The 21863-nt window shown below is 46.0% G+C and overlaps 1 protein-coding gene, 1 non-coding gene and 2 pseudogenes across 2 annotated transcripts; 2 read left to right on the forward strand and 2 right to left on the reverse strand.

Annotated features, from left to right (window-relative positions):
• Positions 1–1774: 1774 nt before the first annotated feature.
• On the reverse strand, positions 1775–14182 carry ALOX15 (arachidonate 15-lipoxygenase). Its single transcript, XM_088801960.1, has 14 exons — positions 14004–14182; positions 12259–12463; positions 11875–11956; positions 11637–11759; positions 11368–11471; positions 11015–11175; positions 10225–10368; positions 8838–9047; positions 3887–3973; positions 3620–3789; positions 3323–3444; positions 2647–2747; positions 2352–2519; positions 1775–2250 (listed from the first exon to the last, which is right to left on the reverse strand). The coding sequence occupies exons 1-14, from the start codon at positions 14136–14138 to the stop codon at positions 2071–2073; spliced, it is 1992 nt and encodes a 663-aa protein (XP_088658086.1). The 5' UTR covers positions 14139–14182; the 3' UTR covers positions 1775–2070.
• A 5039-nt stretch (positions 14183–19221) lies between these two features.
• On the forward strand, positions 19222–19546 carry LOC148756474 (protein S100-A11 pseudogene; annotated as a pseudogene).
• A 990-nt stretch (positions 19547–20536) lies between these two features.
• Positions 20537–20782, reverse strand: LOC109436491 (SNRPN upstream reading frame protein pseudogene; annotated as a pseudogene).
• A 425-nt stretch (positions 20783–21207) lies between these two features.
• On the forward strand, positions 21208–21375 carry LOC141569098 (U1 spliceosomal RNA). Its single transcript, XR_012492496.1, has one exon. It is a non-coding gene; the product is annotated as a U1 spliceosomal RNA (small nuclear RNA).
• Positions 21376–21863: the final 488 nt, after the last annotated feature.

A 21863-nucleotide genomic window follows, 5' to 3' on the forward strand; every position in this document is an offset into this window, starting at 1 on the left:
AAGGATCTGAAAGAACCATGCACCGAGCTAGCGATTATGTTTTGTTGGAAAAGAGCAAAGTCTAGAAAATATTTCCAGACTTTACCTTGAAAACACTAAGAATATAAACAATAACCAGATTGGGATGAAGGTTCCTTCTTGTCAGATGTGTACTTATTCTGGAGGTTTCTTTGCAAGAATTTATTTCCCTTGAGCCATCCTGACAAGGGCTTATTGTTATCTCTTCTGTTCCACAATCCTTAATCTTGAGTCTATGCTTGCTCTATTCTCAATAATTGAATATAATTTCCATTTACTGATACATATTTGCTATCAGAAAATATATTTGTTAGAATATACCTGTTGTAAGAAATTGGTTTACTCCCCTAAAATAATGTAGGTCGCTATGGCCTCACTTTTTATTTTGTAACTTCACTGGAACTTAAGGGACGTGGTTTCATGTTTTAGAGAACATCAAGTCCATGTCTCTTGGTTTTCTCCCTACAAGCCAGTTTGTAATAAACCTGTGGCTCTACCAGATTCATTTCCAGAAAGTAATGGGATTCGAAGTTTTCTCTGTCAGGCACTGAGGAGGAAAGCCCTCAAAATGAGAGTATCCAGCAAGGAAACACTAATGATGGTGTGACCTTCAAGGAAAAGAGGGTGTGGCCTCCAAGGAGAAGGGGATGCCTCTGTGTTTGACTTCTAGGACCCTGTCATACCCTTACTTGAAATCGAAAGAAAGAGAGAGAGAGAGAGAGAAGGGGGGGAGAGAGGGATGGATGGAGGGAGGGAGGGAAACAAAGAAGGAAGGAAGAACGGAAGGAAGGAAGGAAGGAAGGAAGGAAGGAAGGAAGGAAGGAAGGAAGGAAGGCAATTGTTCCTTGTTCCATGGTTGTTTCTTAAAGGTCAAGTCTAATTTTCTGACATAAAGCATGTTCTTCATGAGACTTCCCCTTCCCCCTGCTTCCTTCCTAACCCCCCTCCCACCTCCAGACTGCATTACTGAATGATTTCTGGTGTGAAGACTGTTCCATGCTCTCTTACCTCCTATGGGCTCTCCTAAATCCCAGCATGAAACTCTACCCACCTCTCAACTGTTTATTTCCTATTCTTCCTTCAAGAATCAGACCAAGCATCACCCAAACGTCTTCTGCCAAATTAAACAGAATCAGAGTCAAGCAGCAACTTTGTTTATATGATAAAGGAAACAATTTTGGCTTATGTATACTGTTATCTTCTGTCTTAAAATACCCATAGATGATCGTATTAAGAAACAAAACTTCCACGTTTATTTTTCCAGAATTGTAATTATTTATTGAAGGTGGACTTCACTGCTTCTTCTGTTGTCACTCATTACAATAACCATGAGATTTTCACTTTTTTTCCAGTTGTTTTCATTTGAAGCCTCCTAACTGGTGAACTGCAAATGGGTTCTACATATGGATCACTCAGGCTGAAGCCCCAAGGCCAGATACCTCCAGCTGGCAGCATCTTTTTCAGTTTAACCCGTTTACTTCCATTTATCATTTTCTAAGTGAACCACAAAGTGAAAATCTTGGGAATTCTTGTGTAAATGGTTTGCTCTGTGTTGTGTCTGGCTTCAGGACATGTGGTAAATCCCATCTATAGTTAAAAAAACGTGCTACATTGTTTTGCCAGTGTTTGATTTAGGATCATTGGATCTAAGTTCCTTTCATTAATCCAAAATATCTTTTTGTTGTTGTTAAACCTTGTATTAGGTTCAAAATTATAAAACTGACAAACAAAAACGCGGTGCAATCTGACTACCTAGTCATTCTTGAAACAGTTTATATAAAAGTGACTATTATCTGCCCTATGGAAGATCCCAATGATGAGGGAGGAAGGGAGGAGAATAGGAAGAGAGGGAGGAATACAGTGAAAGGAAGCCTGTAGGTGGTGCATCTAGAGTAAGATCTGTTCACTGTGGGCATACACAAGGAAAAGCGACTCTTTAGGGAGAGTGGACATAGAAAGGGGCGCAGTTGGGGAGGGAAGACTGAAAGCACTTAGGGGCGCGGTTGTGGCTTGGGTGGAAGAGGGGGCTGAAACAACCACAAGCTGGGGCACTCAGATGGCCACACTGTTTTCCACCAAGCTGGGCCGCAGGTACTCGTAGGGCATGTCCAGCTTTGCATTCCGGATCTCGATTTCTTTATCCAGAGCAGCCAGCTCCTCCCTGAACTTCTTCAGCACAGCTTTCGGCTCAGGGCCCGAAAAATACTCCTCCTCATGCTGGCCCAAAGCCACCTGGGACAGAGAGAAAAAAAGCAGCTTAGAGCCTTATGACCCCTAAATTGGAGTGCCCACAGCTGCCCCCTTCCTCAGGAACCCAGGCACCTGGCTCTCACCATAGTGGGCTGGCGTCTGCCCAGTTGCCAAGTTATGGACATCTGGAGAGAAGCCTGATGAAAATTGGGCAGTGTTGCCATCACTGTCTCCAGTGTCGCATCCTTGGTGGTCGGTGGGGGCAGCCTCATCGTGCAGGGTGTGTTAGGGACCCAAGCATACCAATCCAGCTAAGGAGGGGCAGATATCTAGAGTCAATGTCTGCTAAGCATAAAAACCCCTTAGCCACCTGCACACAGCCACCACCCCCACTCCATGTGCAAGTGCCCAGATGCCCCCCCCCCCCGTGATAAGTACCTGGCCCAGGTGGACGGAGGAGTGCTGGCCAGTGCAGGTAAAGATGCACATGGTGACAAAGTGGCAAACCTGGCCCTGGGACTGTAAGGAGGTGGGAAACCCTGCAAAGGGTAAGGAGAGTTAGAAGCTGTGAGGCCAGGAATAGAAGCAGAGCTCAGATAGAGGAGGCTGAGCAGGGAGAACAAGACGGGGGAGAAGAGTTATCAAGGAGTCTCAGGAACTATTGTGGGAACTGACGTGAGTGTGGGTTGGGGTGGGGGAAATGGGGAGATCTGCTGGTATGGCTCATACTGGCTCACAAGAGTCAATTATGTTAAGTGTTTAGGTATTCAGCAAGCTGGTTGACATCACATTGGTAACCACAGTGGAAATATTTACACCGTGGAAATGGGCAAATGCTACAAATCAGGACTATTTTTCCCAGAGAGCCATTTGTTAAGCATTTATGAGCAATCACTGGTCCCTCAGTATCTAGGACCTGGAGGGGTTCGTTCTTAGTGCATATGATGGGGACCTGTCTCTAGCTGAGAGGAAAATAAATCTGAGAAGGCATTTGGACATTTTCATTGGGGTTGGACATGGTTCTGGAAGTTTCCATAGAAATAGAAAAGATTCTGGGGAGGTTCAAAGAAGGAATCTCTCAGGTTGGAAGTCTCAGGGAAGGGGCTCAACTTACCAAGATCCTTGGCCCCTCGCAGCCCAACTTCACTGATTTCTCGACACCAGGTCTGTAGCTCAAGGTCGTCCTTCACTGCCTCATCTGACTTATAGTGAAGATTCACAATTCCCTCCACATACCTGCCAGTCAAGGCATTGGGCCAAGAGAGCTGAAGCTGACAGGGAACCTCCAGACCCTCTACTCCTCACCCACACGGCCAGGTCAGGGTCCCCAGTCTCCCAATCAAGACCTCCAGTTCTCCAAGCCTCCTCCTCCCTGCCCACCCCCAGCAGCCCTGCCTTCCCCTTGCCTCACCGAGAGATGACTTCCCAGAGCCGCAGAGCATCATGGGCATAAAAGGAAGACTTGACTCCCAAAAGCCCCCTGTCAGCTAGGTCTTCAGGGGGACAGAATGATCTATAGCTTAGAGAGGCTCCAGCTTTCTTGAGGAGGTCCACGTGGCCTCCCCCACCAGTGCTCACCACCTGAGGAGCGTGGATAGGTAGGATCAGGCAAATACACCCACCCGAGTCCAGAAGCGAAGGGAGCATGAACTCCAGCATCCCCCTTCTCTCCTCATACCTGGTCGAAAATGCCCAAGTCAGAGATCAGCCCATTCCTGGCCCGCACATTAATTTCCATGGTATAGCGCAGGTGGGGAATTAACAGCTGGAGGGAGAAAGCAAGGAAGGGCAAAATCAGAAGGGAGCTGTGGAAGGTCCCTGCAGGAAATAGGGGTTGAAGAGCAGGAAAGGTACCAAATCTTCAAGAAAAGCAGAGATGTGAAATTCAGTGGCCCCTTGACATCAAGAGTGTTCAGTTGATTTATACTTCATTTCACAAATCATTGGCTTATTGTTCTATGATAACTGAAAGAAATCATTTTCCTTTTCTTTTCACATATGACTGGTCAAGTTAGATAGCAGGGATTTCCAGTCAAGATGGTGGAATACATAAACACTGTGCTCACCTCCTCTCATGACCACATCAAAATTACAACTAAACTACAGAACAACCATCATTAAGAATTGCCTGAAGTCTAGCTGTACAGAAGTCCTACAACTAAGGACATACAGGTAAGAGGGGCAGAGATGCAGAACGGGTTGGTCCCACACCCACATGTGGTGGTTAAAAGTCAAGAGGGATATCTTGGCTGTGGAGGTCCCCTGGAGGAGCAAGGGGTTGGGTCCCAGCCCCACACCAGGTTCCCCAGCCCAGGGTTTCAGTGCCAGGAAGAAAAGTCCCCACAACTTCTGGCTGTGAAAACCAGCAGAGATTGTGGCTGAGTGAGAAAGAGGGCTGCTGGAGTCCCATGTGTTTCGCTGAAAGGGCTGTGCATGGACTCACTCGCTGACGGACTCACTCAGTCTGAGCTCCAGCACTGGGGCAGCAGCTTGAAAGATGCCCTGGGCCTAGAGGGAGGAACTGAAATGTCTGGCCTCGGAGTGAAGGCTGGAGGGGCAGCTTTCTCCCAGATAGAATCCATTATTTCTTTTTTTTAGCCCTCCCCACTCCCTGAATACAGACACAAGCAACCACCATATCCAAGTCTACATCAACCTGGCTAAACACTGTTCATTCACCCCACTCTGGTGATTCCCTGAGACTCCACCCACCCAACTTTCAGGCACACCCAAGCCACTCCAGTGGCTTTCCCATACAAATGGCCTGTCTTAGCTCATGCTGAAGACGTTTCTAAAAATCCCTCAAAGGTTCACAAAACCCAAACAAGCAGCATCTGTCTTCAGTGTGTCCCATACCTCTGGCTGAGCAGCCCTAAGCCTGGCACTAGCAACAGCCAGCTTCAGTTTGCAGCTTGGCCTCTCAAAACATCTCCAAGCCCAGCATGGGTGTTGGCAATATGTGGATTGCTATGTGGTTCATGCCAGGTAGCCCCTAGCAAGGCTCAGGCTGTGGCTGAACTCAGCCTGAGTCAGGGCACCTCCCAGGAGACCCCAGGGCTGGCACTCCTGGTAGCCAACTTTGGACTGAGCCTGAGCATCACCTGGCCACCTCCAAGGACAACCCCCCCTAAGGGCAGACTGGGCAGGCACCATAACCCGGTTAAAGTGAATCCTGCTCTGTAGGGTCAGTCCCTGCACACCAGCTCCTCCACTGTAGTCATGCCAGTCTTCACAAACAATCTGTCTGAGCATCAATCCTTCCCAGTGATGTGCAAATGGTAATCAAAGGCTCAACTACAACAGGAGGGCACACACAACCCACACAAGGGACACACCTGGAGCACCCAGTCAGTTGTCCAGGGAGAATGTACCACTGGGCCCCACAGGACACCTACTAAAGAAGGTCACTCTACTAAGACGGAGTCATAGCAACCCTACCTAATACATAGAAACAAGCACAAGGAGGCAGCCAAAATGGGGAGACAAAGAAACATGTTTTAAATAGAAGAACAGAACAGAGCTCCAGAAAAAAAAAAAACTAAACAAAATGGAGAAAAGCAACCTACCAGATACAGAGTTCAAAACCCTAGTTATAAGGATGCTCAAGGATCTCAGGGAGAACTTCAACAAAGAGATAGGAAACATAAAAAAGAGCCAGTCAGAAATAAAAAATATAATAACTGAAATGAAGAACACATTATGGGTAATTCGCAGTAGAAGAGACGAAGCAGAGGATCAAATCAGTGGTTTAGAAGATAAGTAGCAGAAAACCCCCAAACAGAAGAGCAAAAAGAAAAAAGAATCCAAAAAAATGAGGACAGCTTAAGGGGCCTCTGGGACAACATCAAGCGTACCAATATTCACATCATTGGGGTACCAGAAAAAGAGAAAACAAGGAATTAAACACCTATTTGAAGAAATAATGATGGAAAACTTCACTAACTTGGTGAAGGAAATAGACATACAAGCTCAGGAAATGCAGAGTCCCAAATAAGATGAACCCAAAGAGGCCCACACCAAGACACATCATATAATTAAAATGCCAAAGGTTAAAGACAAAGAGAGAAGCAGCAAGAGAAAAGCAGATAGTTACCTAGAAGGAAGCTCCCCTAAGACTGCTAGCTGGTTTCTCAACAAAAATTGTGCAGGCCAAAAGGGATTGGCATGAAATATTCAAAGAAGTTAAAAGCAAGGATCTACAACCAAGATTACTCTATTCAGGAAAACTATTATTCAGACTTGAAGGACGGGTAAAGAGCTTTGCAGACAAGACACGCTAAAGGAGTTCATCACCACCAAACCAGTATTACAAGGAATCTTAGGACTTCTTTTGGACACAAAATTTTTTAAAAATTAAAAAATAAATTTAAAAGATGAATAATAAATTGGTAATACCTACATATCTATCAACAATTACTTTCAATATAAATGGATTAAATGTTTCAATCAAAAGATAGGGCAACTGAATGGATAAGAAACAAGACCCTTACATGTGCTGCCTATAAGAGACTCACTTCAGATCAAAAGGCACAAACAGACTGAAAGTAAAGGGATGGGAAAAAGATATTTCATGAATATGGGAACAAACAAACAAAAAACACTCTGGGGTAGCAATACTTGTACCAGACAAAATAGACTTTAGAACAAAGGCTAGGAAGGAGAACTGACTCTGGGTGGTGAACACACAATGGGATTTATAGATGATGTAATACAGAATTGTACACCTGAAATCTATGTAATTTTACTAACAATTGTCACCCCAATAAACTTAAAAAATAAATTAAAAATAAAAAAGGCTATAACAAGAGACAAAGAAGGACCCAGTAATCTCACTTCCGGGTATTTATCTGAAGAAACCTAAAATGCTACTTCAAGGGCACCTGTACATCCATATGTTCATTGCAGCATTGTTTACAATGGCCAAGATGTAGAGGCAGCCTGGGTGTCTTCAATGGATGAATGGATAAAGAGGAGATGGTACATATATACAATGGAGTGTTGCTCCACCATGAAAAGGAATTGTTTCTTGCCATCTGCAGTGGCATGGATGGGCCTGGAGGGTATTGCGCTGAGTGGATTACGTCAGACACAGAAAGACAGATGCAATGTGATTTTGCTTATATATAGAATCTAAAGAACAAAAACAAACCAAGCAGAAATAAACTCAGATACAGAGAACATTTTGATGGCTGTTAGATGGGAGAGGTGTTGTCAGGGGTAGGTGAAAAAGAGGAATGGATTAAGATGTACAGATTGGTAGTTACAAAACAGTCATGGGAATGTAGAGTATAGCATAAGAAATATAGTCAATAATATTGTAACTATGTATTGTGTAGAATGGGTACTAGATTTGTTAGGGTGTTCACTTCGTAAGTTATATAAATGTCTAATTATTATGTTGTACACCTGAAAGTAACGTAATATTGTATGTTAACTATAATTCAAAAAATTTTTTCAATTATTTAAAAGAAAAAGATTAGATCATAGCAAATACCACCCAAAAAAAAGACTGCTTGAGTTCTAGCTCAGTTTCTCAACCTTTTTTCATTATCACTCATTCTAAAGAGCCTTTTTAGATAGTTTTTCCTACTCTCACCCCCCCATGAAATTTTAATGCTATAGATGTATTATATTTGTTATGTACTGTATGTATATATGTACTTTATACATAAAAATTATACATTCTTGCCCCCCAGAACAACTTTCACCTCCTGGGGGGGCATAATTGCCCCCACCGAGAATGTATGCTCTAACCTGCCTGCCTTTGGAACTTCATTTCCCTTTTGTCCATTACACTCACCTTCTTTCTGTTCTTCAAACATGCCGATCTTGTACCGGCCTCAGAACCTTTGCACTAGCTAGTCCCTCTGCCTAGAACAATGTGCCCCTTGATTATCTCATGGCTGGCTCCTCACAGTCTCATTCTCTATGTCATCTCCTCAAGAAAGCCTTTCCTGACCACCCAATCTAAACCCCTCCGTAATATCACCCTGCTTTGATTCTCTGCATTGTACTCATTGCAGCTGATATGTTACAATACAATCTTTATTGTCTGTGAGCCCTAAACGGACATGAAAGCCCCCCAAAATCAGGACCTTGCCTGTCTTGCTTAGCTCTGGCATCTAGAATGGTTCTTACCCCATAGGAGTCACCCAAGAAACAAAGTTAATGGGTGAATACTCTGCTCTAACTGTAAAAATCCAGGCTACTATTGTGGACCTGAGCACCTCTAACTAGCCTATGTGTTACTATTTTAGAACCCTTCAAAACCAGCTGGAATAATCTTATGTGTTATTTGCATGGTCCCCACTTTTTGGATGGAATCCTCATTTGTGTGTATTATTTATATACCATATGTCTATCTGTGCTTTATACATAAAAAGAGTAAGACTTCTCACCCTACCCCCCTCTCCTGACCCCTCCCACCCCCCACCTTGCCAATGATGGGAGGTGATGTTACCCTGTTGAAAATGCAGAGTAAGCCACGCTCTCACTCCCTTACTCTCTTGTCTTTCATTGGTTGGCTCTCCCCATCCCCTATGATTCCACAGAGAGGGTGCCTCCAGAGGTGGGACTGTGCCATGGGGCAGAGAGAGGGGCAGGCAGGAAAGAAGGGGATAAGGTGTTACCTTGAAGATCGGATGTATTGATGGAAGGCACCTCATAGTGGCCACAGCGATAACCTCAGCCATCAAATGTCCCCTCAGAAGATGAGACTGCAGCTCGTGAAGCTGGAAATCAGAACTACGGACCCAGCATTTAGCCAGGAGCCAGACCATTGGGGGATCCGTTGGCAAGAAAAGTGGTGGTGGGGGTGATCCTGCCTTTGGCAATTGGAGCTGGAGAAGGAATGAGTTTGGGGAAGGAAGAGGATGAGTGTCAGGTGCCCAGCAGATTCCTCCTCCCTTGCATATATAACCCTTTCCTTCTTCCCCAAATTTGCTTAGCTTTCTCCATCTGCCTGCTGCTACTCCCCAATAGCCACTATTCCGTCGCCTCCTTTTCCTATCAGTGCATTATCACTGTACAAGCTGCTCTGCCTCCAGCCTTTTGCAGAAACAGCTCTTCCACTACCTCTTTGGCCTCCACTTCCCCTTTCAGTCCCCTCAGTGTGGACAAGATTCAAACCCTCTGTTTACTTTATCCCACATTCTTTTTCAGAAACCTCAGCTTCTCTCCAATCTTTCAACACCATCCCTATGCGGCTAAGTCTCCAGTTCTCAGCTAGTCACTAGCTATATGTAACAATTTGAATGTCTCCCCATTACCTCATAATTGGCCAGACAAAGTCCACCTGACCATCTTTTCCTCTTTATTTGTCCTATTTCTAAAGATGCCTTGCCTCTTTCTTTCCTATCTCCTTGAATCCAGGCCAGTTTAATTTTCCTCTGCAATCCCATTCATCTTTCCTCTGCACCCCTACAGCTTTTCCCCATATATGAGTCCATCACCCTCACCGTGGACAATTGCTGTAGCATATCACCCTAATTCCTGTATCTAGCATCTTCCTTCTCGAATCCATCCTAAACACAATGCCCTGTATAATGTGCCAGCAGTATCTTTCACAACAGCCTTCACCAGATTCCTGTGTTCATATTCCTTGGTTTGGCATCCACCGCCCACCACAGCCTGGCCCCTCTTACCTCACATTATTCCCCACCACTCCAGCTCAACTGTCCACTGATAATCTCCTGACTCCTCACACTCAGCTCTCATCCAATGCATCTTCCCTTGGGGGCAGGTGTTGCCCCTTCCCCAAGGCTCATGCCCACCCCATCTCCCATGACCCCTCCCAAACTGTCTCTGTCCTCAGGTACTTCCTCAGTACTGGAGATTTGCCTAGTTTGTCTGTCTAGCTAGACTGCAACTTTCCACCTTTGCCCATTTCCTCCTTTAATGCCTCCCCTAGTGCTTTAGCACAGTGTCTTACAACAGAATGAATCCTTAGTGAATTTGGGTGAGGGGCTGAGCTGAGAGGGCCAACTACAGGGGAGCAAAACTCCTGGGTCCTCTCACCTGGATGACCATGGGCAAGAGTTTCCCATCAGGTTGCAGTTTCAGCATGACCAGAGGGGCAGCCAGGTGCTGCTGGCTACACAGTATGATGTTGGCCTTGATCCCATCCAACAGGGAGAAGTCGGCTTCAAACAGAGTGCCTCCCTAGATGGGGCAAATGGCAAGGGCTGCTATCAGTATATGGAACTTCTCCCCACCCTGTTCCCCCCAAAGGAAGAAGAAAAAGAAGGAAACTATCTTGTCTCTATCGCCTACTTTATACCAGGTAATGGATCACGTGCTTTTAGCCTCATATAATTCTTACATGCACTTGAATTAGCCCGTTTTATAAAAGAGGAAACAGATGACCAGAGAGGATAGAAACCTCGCCTGAAATCACAAAGTTTATTACATAACAGCAGAGCCAGGATTCACACCTAAGTCCATCTCACCCTATAATCCATGAGTTTTCTCTCTCAGCTGGTCCATGTTGACTCCTGACTAACAACCCCACCCTTGACCTGATTCTCTTACCCCACACCCTCCCCAAATCCCTAGCACCAAGGCCCAGTTATTTTGTTTTGACTCTGTCTCTATCACCCATCACATTCTTCCTCCACAGTATGCATTTTTCATTCAGGGAGGAAGGCCATGTGGTTGCACTTCTCCAGAATCACTCAAGATTTCTCCTGTAGAATCCCTTCTTGCCATCTGTAAGCAAGTTGGGCCCACAGTGGATGCTACAGCAGCACAAACGCTGACTCCACCCCCATCTCACTGTGTGGTCTCCTTTGGGCTGGTATGTCCATACCTGACGTTCCTTCTCCAGCTGGGCCTGCAGTTCTTCCATGCCTGGAGGGAATACTAGGCGGGCAGGAAGTTGATTGGAGCGCCTCAGCAATAGGGGGTTGGTGCCATTGAGAAACTGGTACCCAAATAAGGCATCCTCCTTCCAGGAGGCCCGCACCTGCTCTGGGGATGGCAGTTGTGGAGCATGCTGTGAGATCTGAGCTCCTGGTTCTTCCAACTCCCACCAAACCATCCCCTCTCGATCCCAGCCTGCCAGAGGAACCAAGACCTCAGATCTCCCAGCCCTGGTTTCCTAGATCGGGTAGGATCTGGGGGTAAGGGTCCTGGGAGAAGCAGTGGGGTAGAGGGACTGACCAGCCAGCTTGCTCTGGCCACACCAGAAAATCCTGTTGAAGTCATCGAAATCCTTCCAGCAAGTCAGAACATTTAAAGAGTCTTTGATAGCTAGGTCGGCCAGCCTTCAGGGAAGGATAGGTGAAGAGTTTGAGAGTTATTCTCAGAATCACACATTATAACCACAGGCATGCACCTCGGGCTAGTCCATCCCTTTGCAGTCCACAGTAGCTTCTTGGTCTCCCCTGGACCAAGACACCTCCCTCTCACACATCCCCCCTTGTTCTCACCCCTTGGCCAGTGAAACCTCAAAGTCAATTCTCTTGTCCTCCAGAAATCTCTCATCTACGGGGAGGTCACCTAAAGTGGTAGCAGCCACATTCAGGATTAACCCATCCTTCCAGTTACCCCACCTGTGGCACAGAAAAAAATGAAATCAGGCATTGGTGGTGGGAAGAGTCAGCACTCCCTGTGGGGTCAGGAAGAGTCAGGTTTCGGGGGTGGGTGGGGATAGAGGGTAAGGCTAACCGGTACAGCTTCCTTCTCTCTTCCAGCTCCTCTTCCCGGTGTTTCTTGAACAGGCCTTGAGTGTCATCTACCACCGTGTGTGCTAGAAGTGCAACGGAGGTGATGGAGGCTGAGGCTTCTCCTGAGAGCCTCTCCCCTGTCCCTGCCAAGGGTGCCTCCTTAGCTGGCCCTTCCGAGATGCGGGGGTGGGGGGGACTGACCCTTCAGCATTGCGCCCCTCCCCAGCCTCCACGCCGCTGCTGTGTGCCACCTCCAGCAACCACCCCTCTTCCACAAGACCCCGCCCTCTGGTTCCTGTCCCCACGCCTTGTCCCCTCTTCTCTCCCTCACCCGCAGCTTCTCTTGTGACCCAGAGACCTCCTCACACCCCCACCCCACGCTCACCAGTGCCCTCGGGTAGGCTCAAGACGCCTTTACCCTCCACCCAGCGGTAACACGGGAATCTGAACTCTTCCCCACTGGCCCCGGGGCCCTGCACAGAGATCCAGTTGCAGAACCAGGCGTCATCATTCAAGAGGTGCCGTTTGAGCAGTTTCACAAACAGCAGAGGCCCCAGGTACTCCGACACATCCTCCTTGAATTCCGTCTCCTGCAGGCGATAGAAGAGACTCAGCATTGATGGAGATCGCCGGAAGGGGGACTCGGAGTGAGCCCGGTTCCCCCGACTCCCTTCCGCGGGACCACTGGGAAAGTGGCGCAAAAGGAGCCAGAAAGAGAAAGGGGGCACCCTGAGCAGATAGCTCCACGACCCGTGACAGGTCAAGTTCTTCAGGCCGAGGTGAGGCGGAGGAGGGAAGATGCACTCCTTCCTGCCCTTTTCCCCTCCTGTAGTCATTGGCGTGCCAAGCTCTGAACTGGGCACTGGGCACAGGCGCTGCGCCCTGGGCGAGCGTACAATTGAGCGAGGAGATACACTGTTGACAGGCAGTTACAGCCGTGAGACCCCGATGCCCCCACCACCTCCTCCAAGGCTGAGCGCGACAGAGAACCCACCGAGCCTGGGGGCGGGCTTCCCGGAGGACCGTCTGTCTAAGCAGAGACCTCCAGCAGAGTTCAGTCAGGAAGAGTGAGGCGGAGGGAAAGTGGCGGAAATGCGTGCCAAGGAGAGCAAGCGCGGGAGCCGAGGCTGAGAGAGGCTGAGCCGTGGCGAGGAGCAGAGCGCAAGTGTGGGAGATGAGTGGGGCCGGTCTTGAGGAGTCTCGAAGGTGAAGGGCTTTGGATTTAGTCTTGAGAACAAGGGGAAGCCATTCAAATGTTTTACGCCAGGAGGAATGTTTTACCGGTGAGAATGTATTTGGAAGAAGTCGCTCTAGCTGTAGAAGGGCTTGGAAGGGCAGGAGAGAAAGCGGCGAAATGGGAGAACAGGCTGAAGGTGACGTAGGTTCAAAGGGACCCTGGTGGTTGGGAGTGGGTGGACATTCCGACATGGTGGGAGATAGCCAGAAGATGGAATTGACGGCACTCGGTTCTTGGTCAGACAGAGGTGACGGGAGGAGGCGGCGCGAGGGACTTCTTGGGGAGGCAACAAGCGAGGTCTGAGAGGTGGAACAAGGGGAGGACTTCACCTGCGCCTGTCCCTTTGAGGCATCCGTGGGAGAGACATCCGGATCTGGGGGTATTGGAGAGAGACTGACGGGCGATGGGAATTTGGGGGTGGGAATTGCGGAGGAAAAAAGTAACAGGAGCCAGGGGTGAGTACCAGGTAGATGGGATGATGCCAAAGGCGCAGCGGGTCGCGAAATTCAGTGCTGTCCTCTGTTAGCGTCTTCCCCCCACACTTCCCCGGGTTCCTCCTCCTCACCCGGTCCCACCCCGGTGGTAAACCCCGCAAGGTCGGAGATCTAGCAACAGCAGAAAAGGTTTGAAATAGCAGCTCTTAAGAACAGAGGAAACAGGAGGTGCACGGCAGCTCCAGGGTCCCAGAATTTCAAGAAGGAAGAGGTCTGTGAACGACGAGGAGCAGAAGCATCCTCTCCACTCTAAGGAGCGCTTGATGTGTGCCATGCATGGCCCTAAGCGCTCTGCCTCGCGACCTCAGGGCGCTGTTTGCGCAGTGAGCGCCTCTTCTCCGGTATTTGACTGTCTAGGGGCCAGGGGCGCAGCACACCGCCGGGCTCCCACCCGCTCACCTTGCCCCGGGTCGGCCGCAGGCGCGTCCGGAGCTCGGCTTGGCCGTGCTGGCCAACCAGCCACAGCTTCACCTGGTTGTTGGAGCCCGCGCAGAGCGAGGACCCAGTGGACACGCGGACGCGGTAGACACCCATCCTGCTCAAAGACGTCGTGCCTTCTGAGGGGGAAGACGGGTGGACGCTCCAAATAATATGGCCCGAGGCCCCGCCCCTTGGAAGCCTTGCGGGAAGTCGCGGGTGAGTGTGGCTGGCCGGACTCCAAGTAACCCCGCCTGGCGATGCGCTGGGCCCCCAGCTCTGCTCAGCCCCAGCGCAAAAGGGCAGGGCCAGGTGCGGACCCTTATCTTGATGGGGGGAGGATGAAAGAGGGAAGCAGAAGAGGATTTGGGCAGAAATCATGCAGGAAGAAGGAGTCCATGCCTAGCCCAGCAGGCAGACGGTGTATGTGTGGCTGGGAAGCCCACTGATCTAAACAAACTCTCTTCTATCTCTCTCGCTCTCTCTTTCCTCACAAGTTGATTCACCCCTGCCAACGGTCAGGCTTAAAACGGAAGGGGTAGATGAAGGAGTGGGGGCAAGGAGGCCTGGTCTGCAGTAGCATTTAAGGAAGGTACATTCGAGCCACCGAATTAATTTGAGCAATTCGAAACACTTGCGTCCCTTCCCTGTACCAGGTTCTGGGGCTCATTCCTTTCTCGCAAAAAAACCCCTGCTTCTCTGTTGCCTACAGTATAAAAATCCAAACTTCCTGCTATTCAAATCCCTTGCTAACCTGGCCTGCCCTCCTCCCACCTCATCCAATGCACCCCATTCTCATCTCTGGTCTCTCCATTTTTGGCTAGAGTCTTGTGTTTCCCAGAGCCCACCATGCTATTTGCTTGCAGTCCTTGCTCCTGGAAAATTCTACTCAGCTTTTTGAACCCAAAAACTGGTTAGACTCCAGTTTTTCAGAAAAATCTTCCCTGGTCATTTCACCCCTCCCCACTGCCATCACCGGCGCTAATCAGCTTCCCCTCTACTGCGTTTGCCCTGTGCATACGTCTTCTTATTGCACACTTACTACTACAGTAATTTGTTTGTATGTCCATCTCCCCCACCACGGTGAGCTCCTTCTAGGTAGGGAGGGACCACATTTCCAACACGACTTATTCACTTTTTTTTTTGGCATTTTAAAATATTTTATTTTATTATTAGTTTCAGGTGACAACTTACTTTTTTTGGATTTAGCACAGCATCAGGCTTGTGGGTGTCAACAAGTGTTTACTGAAATACATTTGTTGCGACCTGCACAACACAAGCCATGGGAAGGCGAGGGGAGGCGGCGAGGGTTAAACTATAATAAAGAGACAGAGACTCATATATAGTTAAATCACAGAGGACCAAGGGACTCGCAGCCTCAAGAGACTGGAGCCCCGAATCGGGTCACTGACAGTATTTATTGATTACAAACAATGAGCATCACATGATTAGAGGCAGGGTCTGTGAAACTCTTACACCATTTCAAAAAAATGATTTCAATACCCAATTATTTGTCCCAAAGCAGCCGAAGCATGTTGTCCCAAAATGACTAAGGTGCGGTATGCACCACCTGGAGGAGAGAGTCTCTCTTGGTGAAACTGTCCCATGAGCTGAGCAGAAAGAGCTAGATCTTATCGCTCTAACGGGTCTCTCTCACAATAAGGTGAGAGGGAGTAGCAGTTGCAAGCAGCAGTTTCCCACAAGAACAAGAAGAAGGAGGGGCAAGGCTCCCTCCTATTATTTCTTATAACAGCTCATTGGGGTCTCAACGGGGTCCCCGCTGGCTTGAGTTGTCCCTCCCACGAGGAATCTTACTCATCTTTGACCGCAGACCCTTCTCTTGAAGACCAGATGGAGAGACTCAGGATATTATAAACTCAATCCCAGAGAGGCACAGTCCCACAACGTCTTCTTTCCTTAGGGAAAGGTTGGGGGGGACAGACGGCTAGGCTGCTGTGTGACCACATCCATTGAGCTGAAAGATCAGTTAGAAATAAGTCCTTCCATTGGAGGAGACAAAGACAAACAAATAACTCCCAGACAATGTAAATAATAAGAAATAATAAAACAAATTCTGGTACCACCGTGGTATGAACTACTATCAGCCTAATAAAACAAATGAAAACAGTGGAAAATGCATATTTTCTTGTTTGTTTGGGTTTTTTAGTGGGAAGTACATTCACTTGATTCAAAGTTCACAAGGTACAAAGTGGGATTCAATAGTGTCTTGGTCCCATTCAGCCCCAAGCCGCTCAGTTCCTCCACCCCCAGGTGTCGCTATTACCAGTCTCTTCTGTGGGCATTTGCAAGACCATGCGTATCCTTTTTGTCCTTTTTTTCACACATAGTAGCAAACTTTACATACTGTTCTGCACCTTGTTTTTCTTTCCCACATTGCAACATGAATCAAGAGGTCATTCCATGTCATTGCTTAAAGAGCTTCCTTGTTCTTAAAGGTTCCATTGTTTTGATGTAGTATAATACACTTTACTAGTTTCTTACAAGTGGACATTTAGTTTGTTTGCAATCCTTTGTAAATATAATAATTTTTTTTGCTGAAATAATTACCTGGTATATACATCATTTCTCATATATATCTGTAGTACAAAAATCCTAGAAATGGAACTTCTGGGCCAGAAGCAAGTGTAATTTCAGCAGAAATTGCTAAATCACCCTCCATGGAAGTTGTACCGATTTACACTCCCATCAGTGGGTCCACTCTCATTCTCCCTCACTCTTGCCAATACTGTTTTGATAAACATTTTTACCTTAGCCAGTCTGGTAAGTGAAAAAATGGTTCCCCAGTGTAATTTTAATTGCATCTCTCTTATTATGAGTAAAGTTGAGCATCTTTTCATATTGTAGGAGCCATTTGTATTTCCTTTTCTGTGGACTAGCTATTCCATTTTTCTATCAGATTTTGATCTTTTTCTTATTGATGTGTAGGAACTATTTCTATATTAGAAAAATTCACCTCTTTCCAGCTCTATCACTACTAAAAGGGTCCCAATAGCAATGACAGTCCTCTTTTACCTGCACCAAATCCTTGGAGCCTAGATTTTGCTCTATGATATTATTCGCCGATAAAAAAAATCTGGGCTCCTTAGTGGAGAGCTGACTTCATGCTTTGGGACAGGAAAAACAAAACTCAAGGTAACCTGGAACATGCAATTGTTGCTAATAATAATTAATAAATAAGTAAATAAATAATAAAAATAAATGTGCCATCAAGAAAGTCACAAGCAATACCAATAGAGCAATATGTCCAATTCAAGGGGCTCCCATTGGCCATGTTTTGACTTTTGAGTAGCAAAGGCTAAATAATAGATAAGGTTAATTGAAATAGATAAATGTATCAGTAAGAATGCCTTCTAACTGTGAGGAACCAAAAAAATCAATTGGTTAATTAGTTGCAGTTAACCAAAATATCGATTCAAAATGTTTCAAACAGGGCTGGCCCAGTGGCTCAGGCAGTTAGAGCTCCATGCTCCTAACTCCGAAGGCTGCCGGTTCAATTCCCACATGGGCCAGAGGGCTCTCAACCACAAGGTTGCCAGTTCAATTCCTGGCATCCCGCAAAGGATGGTGGGCAACACCCCCTGCAACTAAGATTGAACACGGCACCTTGAGTTGAGCTGCCACTGAGCTCCCAGATGGCTCAGTTGGTTGGAGCGCATCCTCTCAACCACAAAGTTGCCGGTTTCGACTCCCGCAAGGGATGGTGGGCTGTGCCCCCTGCAACTAGAAAACGGCAACTGGACCTGGAGCTGAGCTGTGCCCTCCACAGCTAAGATTGAAAGGACAACAACTTGACTTGGAAAAAAGTCCTGGAAGTACACACTGTTCCCCAATGAAGTCCTGTTCCCCTTCCCCAATAATATATATTCAACACTCATTAGTTATAAAAAAAAAAAAGAAATAGAATACTTCCTGTACCCTAGAAACCTTATTTTTAAAAAAAGTCTCAAACAACAGGGAAAAATTATTATCTTAGAGAAGAAGAAGCCCATAGGGCGGGTTGACTCTGGGGTTATTACTTCAGTGGCTTGACAGCATCAGCAGGGAGCCAGGGTTGCTTTTTATTCTATCTTTCTGTCCTTCATGAGTTAGCTTCTCAATGAATTACCTCCTTAGCAAAATGCTTGTTACCACTCTGGTATTCCCATACAGACATAACAACATCCACTGGGAAAAGCAGGACCATTTCTTCCTGTGCCCCCCTTTTTAAGAGCAGGGAAATATTTCCCAGAAACCATCCAGCAGCTTGCCTTATCTATCTTTGGCCAAAACTGGGCACCAAACCCAAATCCTTCAAACAGGCAAGGGAAATTAAATCACTATGATCATCTTAGCCAATCAAGATTTACCCAAGTTACATGAGAAAGGATGGGGACAGAAACATAAGCAAGAAAGGATAACAGATTGGGAAGTAGGCACCCAAGTGTGTCTGCTACAATTACTTTGTGAAAGACCTAACTTCATAAAAACATTAAAAAAAGAAAAGTTATTGTTTCCTGCTGGAAAAAAGTGTGATACAAAAGAGTGACTATGTTAGGATTTTTGAAGTTTTTATCTATTTTATAAGAAAGAAGATGTTACTAAATATCAGAATATGCGTTTCTTCTAAGTACACGTCTGTTTATAATGAACAGACATATACTCATTTCCACTTTTAAATGGAAAAGGATGAAAATATGGAACTGTGTGTGAGCCAAATAGTCTTGGAAAGAAAAGGAACTGCTCCAAGAACAGGAAAGACTGATCAGCACATGTGGCCACACCTGATAACCAGGTAGAAAGGAGTTCCAACCAGTTAACCAGCACTAGTACTCACATTCCATGACCAAGAAGGAAGGGGGTCCTTAAATGCTGAATGAGCCAAATATCCTAAAGATGAGCACAAATATGTAAACATAATCCTTCTTTCCCAGGAGATGGATACACTAGATCATGGGTGTCCAAACTTTTTTCAACGTTTTTCACCAAGGGCCATATGCGGTAAAATACACAAACAGCCGGGCCACTCACTTGAGGTGAAGTACGTATTGCCTCACCTGGTTTATTTAAGTAAACTAAATATATTTTTGGAATTTGCTGCGGGCCAATTAAAAATGGATTGCGGGCCGCAGTTGGCCCACGGGCCGCAGTTTGGACACTCCTGCACTAGATGCTCCCTTAATCACTTGATGTTAATTAATAATCCACGCACTCTGATGTGGCAAAAGTGTCCAGCCCTACAGACACCCAGTGGTGCATCCCGTCTCTGACGGCTGTTCTCCAGACATACGCTGGAAAGGATGGTAACAAGTGCAATCTCTCCAAGACTGAGTTCCTAAGCTTCCTGAATACAGAACTGGCTGCCTTCACAAGGAACCAGGAGGACCCTGGGTGTCCTTGGCCGCATGATAAGGAAAGTGGACATCAACTGTGACGGGCTGCTAGATTTCCAAGAACTTCTTAATCTTATTGGTGGCATGGTGGTAGCTTGCCAGGACTCCTTTACCCATTCCCAGAAGTCTATCTGAGGAGCCCTTGGAGCTGGCCTCCACACCACCCCTTTCCTTCCGGCCTCCCGATCACCATGATCTCTTCATAGACCACACAGACCCTGAGCCCGGCTCATGGCCACCCCATGCAGGTCACTCCTGCTGGTAGCAATAAAACATTATCATTTTTTAAAACACATACACACACACACACACACACACACACACACGATTTGTTGAGGTAATAAGAGAAGTTTTGCTGCAACAAAGATAGATCCTTGGGAGAAACAACAAGCTTCAGAGCCCCAAGCATGAATCAATTTGCAATGAAGCCCAATTCTATAGCTTTAATGCTTATGAGGTTATGAGACAATATTCTTTGGCGGTGCACGAGGTCTGACAAAATTTCAGTAACACCAAGAAAACATCAAAAGAAGTATTTTAGCAACCTTAAGAAAATATCCTCTTCCTAGAGAAAAACAAAACAAGTACAAACCAATGAACTAATGAATTAAGTCCATGGTGTTGGTGCTTTAAAACACATTTAAGTGTAATGCCAGTAAATCTTGTAATCATTGTATTTCTGTTTATTTTGTGTACTGTTTAAAGTGTATTCAAATAATCATCATATTAAATCTAATTATAGTTTAAATTGTTTACGGAAATTGATGAAGTTTGCCATCAGTGTTTAAATATTAAAATTTATTTTTCAAAGTTCTGTTTATACATACATAATTAGTAAATTGAGCATTAAAAAAATACAAATATTTGTGGGGTGTTCTCCCCATGAACAAAAACATCCTCAAACTTTAAAAACTCTATAAGCAATGTGCATAAGCGCTGTCAACAATAAACATAGAAAAATACCTGAAAGGATGTACACCAAAGGATTAGCAATAATTATTTCTAGGGAAGAAGGTAGAGAAGGGACATTCGGTTTTTACCTACTTTGGAATTTTTTAATTTTTTACATAAGCATGAGTCACTTCTATAATCTCAAATTTTCAATTTTTTTTCATGGATCATATATTACACTGTTAGCTGGAATGTTCCAAGACAGCTTTCACCACTTCTCAGTGTCTCAGCTAAGAATGCCTGCCTCGTTTCCACCTGGAAATCCTCCTTAGATCATTGCTGCTGCTAAGATTTCCTCGGGTGTAGTTCATACTCTTGGTTGCTCAGTGAGGCTGTCTTACATTTCACCTTGACTCCCACCTTTCATACCTTCTGTTCTGTAATCCATCTCAAGTGTAAACAGTCCCTGGCCTGCTCCATCATGTCTCTGGCTGCTCCTCAGAGCAAACTGTCAGGCATCTCCTGCAGCTGCTCTGCTCTGCTCAAATTTTTAATCGTGAATAAAACTCAAGGCTATAAATGCTATCATAAAAGCATTGACTATAATCAAGTGTGGCTATAAGGGAAACTCCAAAATGAATTTCAGGTGTTCTTTTGTAAATTAAATTCAGAAAGATCAAGATATTGTGGATAAAACTCATCATCTGCAGAAATGGTACAAACCTAATAATTTTCTTATGGACCAAAAGTGTGGTTGAAGAGTTAGGAAGACACCCACAAGTCATTCACAGTAATGTCGGTGAAGGTAGTAAAGGTAGCTTTGGTGAGGTTAGATTATGATGCATTTGTGACCTTGAGAGGTAAAACCCAGGCCATTCTTATTCCTTTTTAATAAGAATATCTCTATACTTACCTGGCAGGGGAGATACCATGATCACGAAGGTGGTTTTCCCAGGGCGAGGCTTATCCATTGCACTCCAGATGTGCTGACACCTGCAATTTCCCCAAATGTGGGAAACTCGACTGCATAATTTGTGGTAGTGGGGGGGAGAGTGCGTTCACACTCTTCCCTACTTATAAAAAAAAAAAAAAAGAATATCTATAACAGTTATCCTCTGCCTGTTCCAGCATTGTATGTTGGGAGGAGGGGGCAGATGGCTTTCTCTTTAGTTTACAGGTCTTCAGAAGGAGAGGAATTTCACTCAAATGTGTACTTAGGGAATAGCTGTACTTAAGGAAATGCACTTGAGAAATCTCATCCATATTGGACCTGTTTTAGATAATAAAATTCTGAACTTCAAGCTGATGCTAAAATGGGATTAAAGTTTGGGGTGCCTTGAGAAGAGGTATTTTGCAGGTGGGTGGAACATAAACCATTGGGGACCAGAGGGCATACAGTGGTAGCGAGTCATTGGAACACCCCCCAGTGACTCCTACCTCACGGTAGTCATGCCTTTGCATAGTCTTCTCCCAAATTGTATTGAGGTTGGTCTATAATCCAATAGAATATGGCAGAAGTGATGGTATGTGACTTCTGAAGTTAGGTCCTAACCAGCATTGT

Source organism: Rhinolophus sinicus, chromosome 12 (assembly GCF_057876585.1).
Source record: "Rhinolophus sinicus isolate RSI-liver-muscle chromosome 12, RSI-T2T, whole genome shotgun sequence".
Lineage (NCBI taxonomy): Eukaryota > Metazoa > Chordata > Mammalia > Chiroptera > Rhinolophidae > Rhinolophus > Rhinolophus sinicus.

Excerpts from the sequence above, each read along its gene's own strand:
- ALOX15 (XM_088801960.1), bottom strand. The coding sequence starts at position 14,138 with ATGGGTGTCTACCGCGTCCGCGTGTCCACTGGGTCCTCGCTCTGCGCG. Across the intron at positions 11,957-12,258 it reads GAGCCTACCCGAGGGCACTG|CACACACGGTGGTAGATGAC; the intron begins GTGAGCGTGGGG and ends TTGCACTTCTAG. Across the intron at positions 9,048-10,224 it reads TCTTGCCCATGGTCATCCAG|CTCCAATTGCCAAAGGCAGG; the intron begins GTGAGAGGACCC and ends TTCCTTCTCCAG.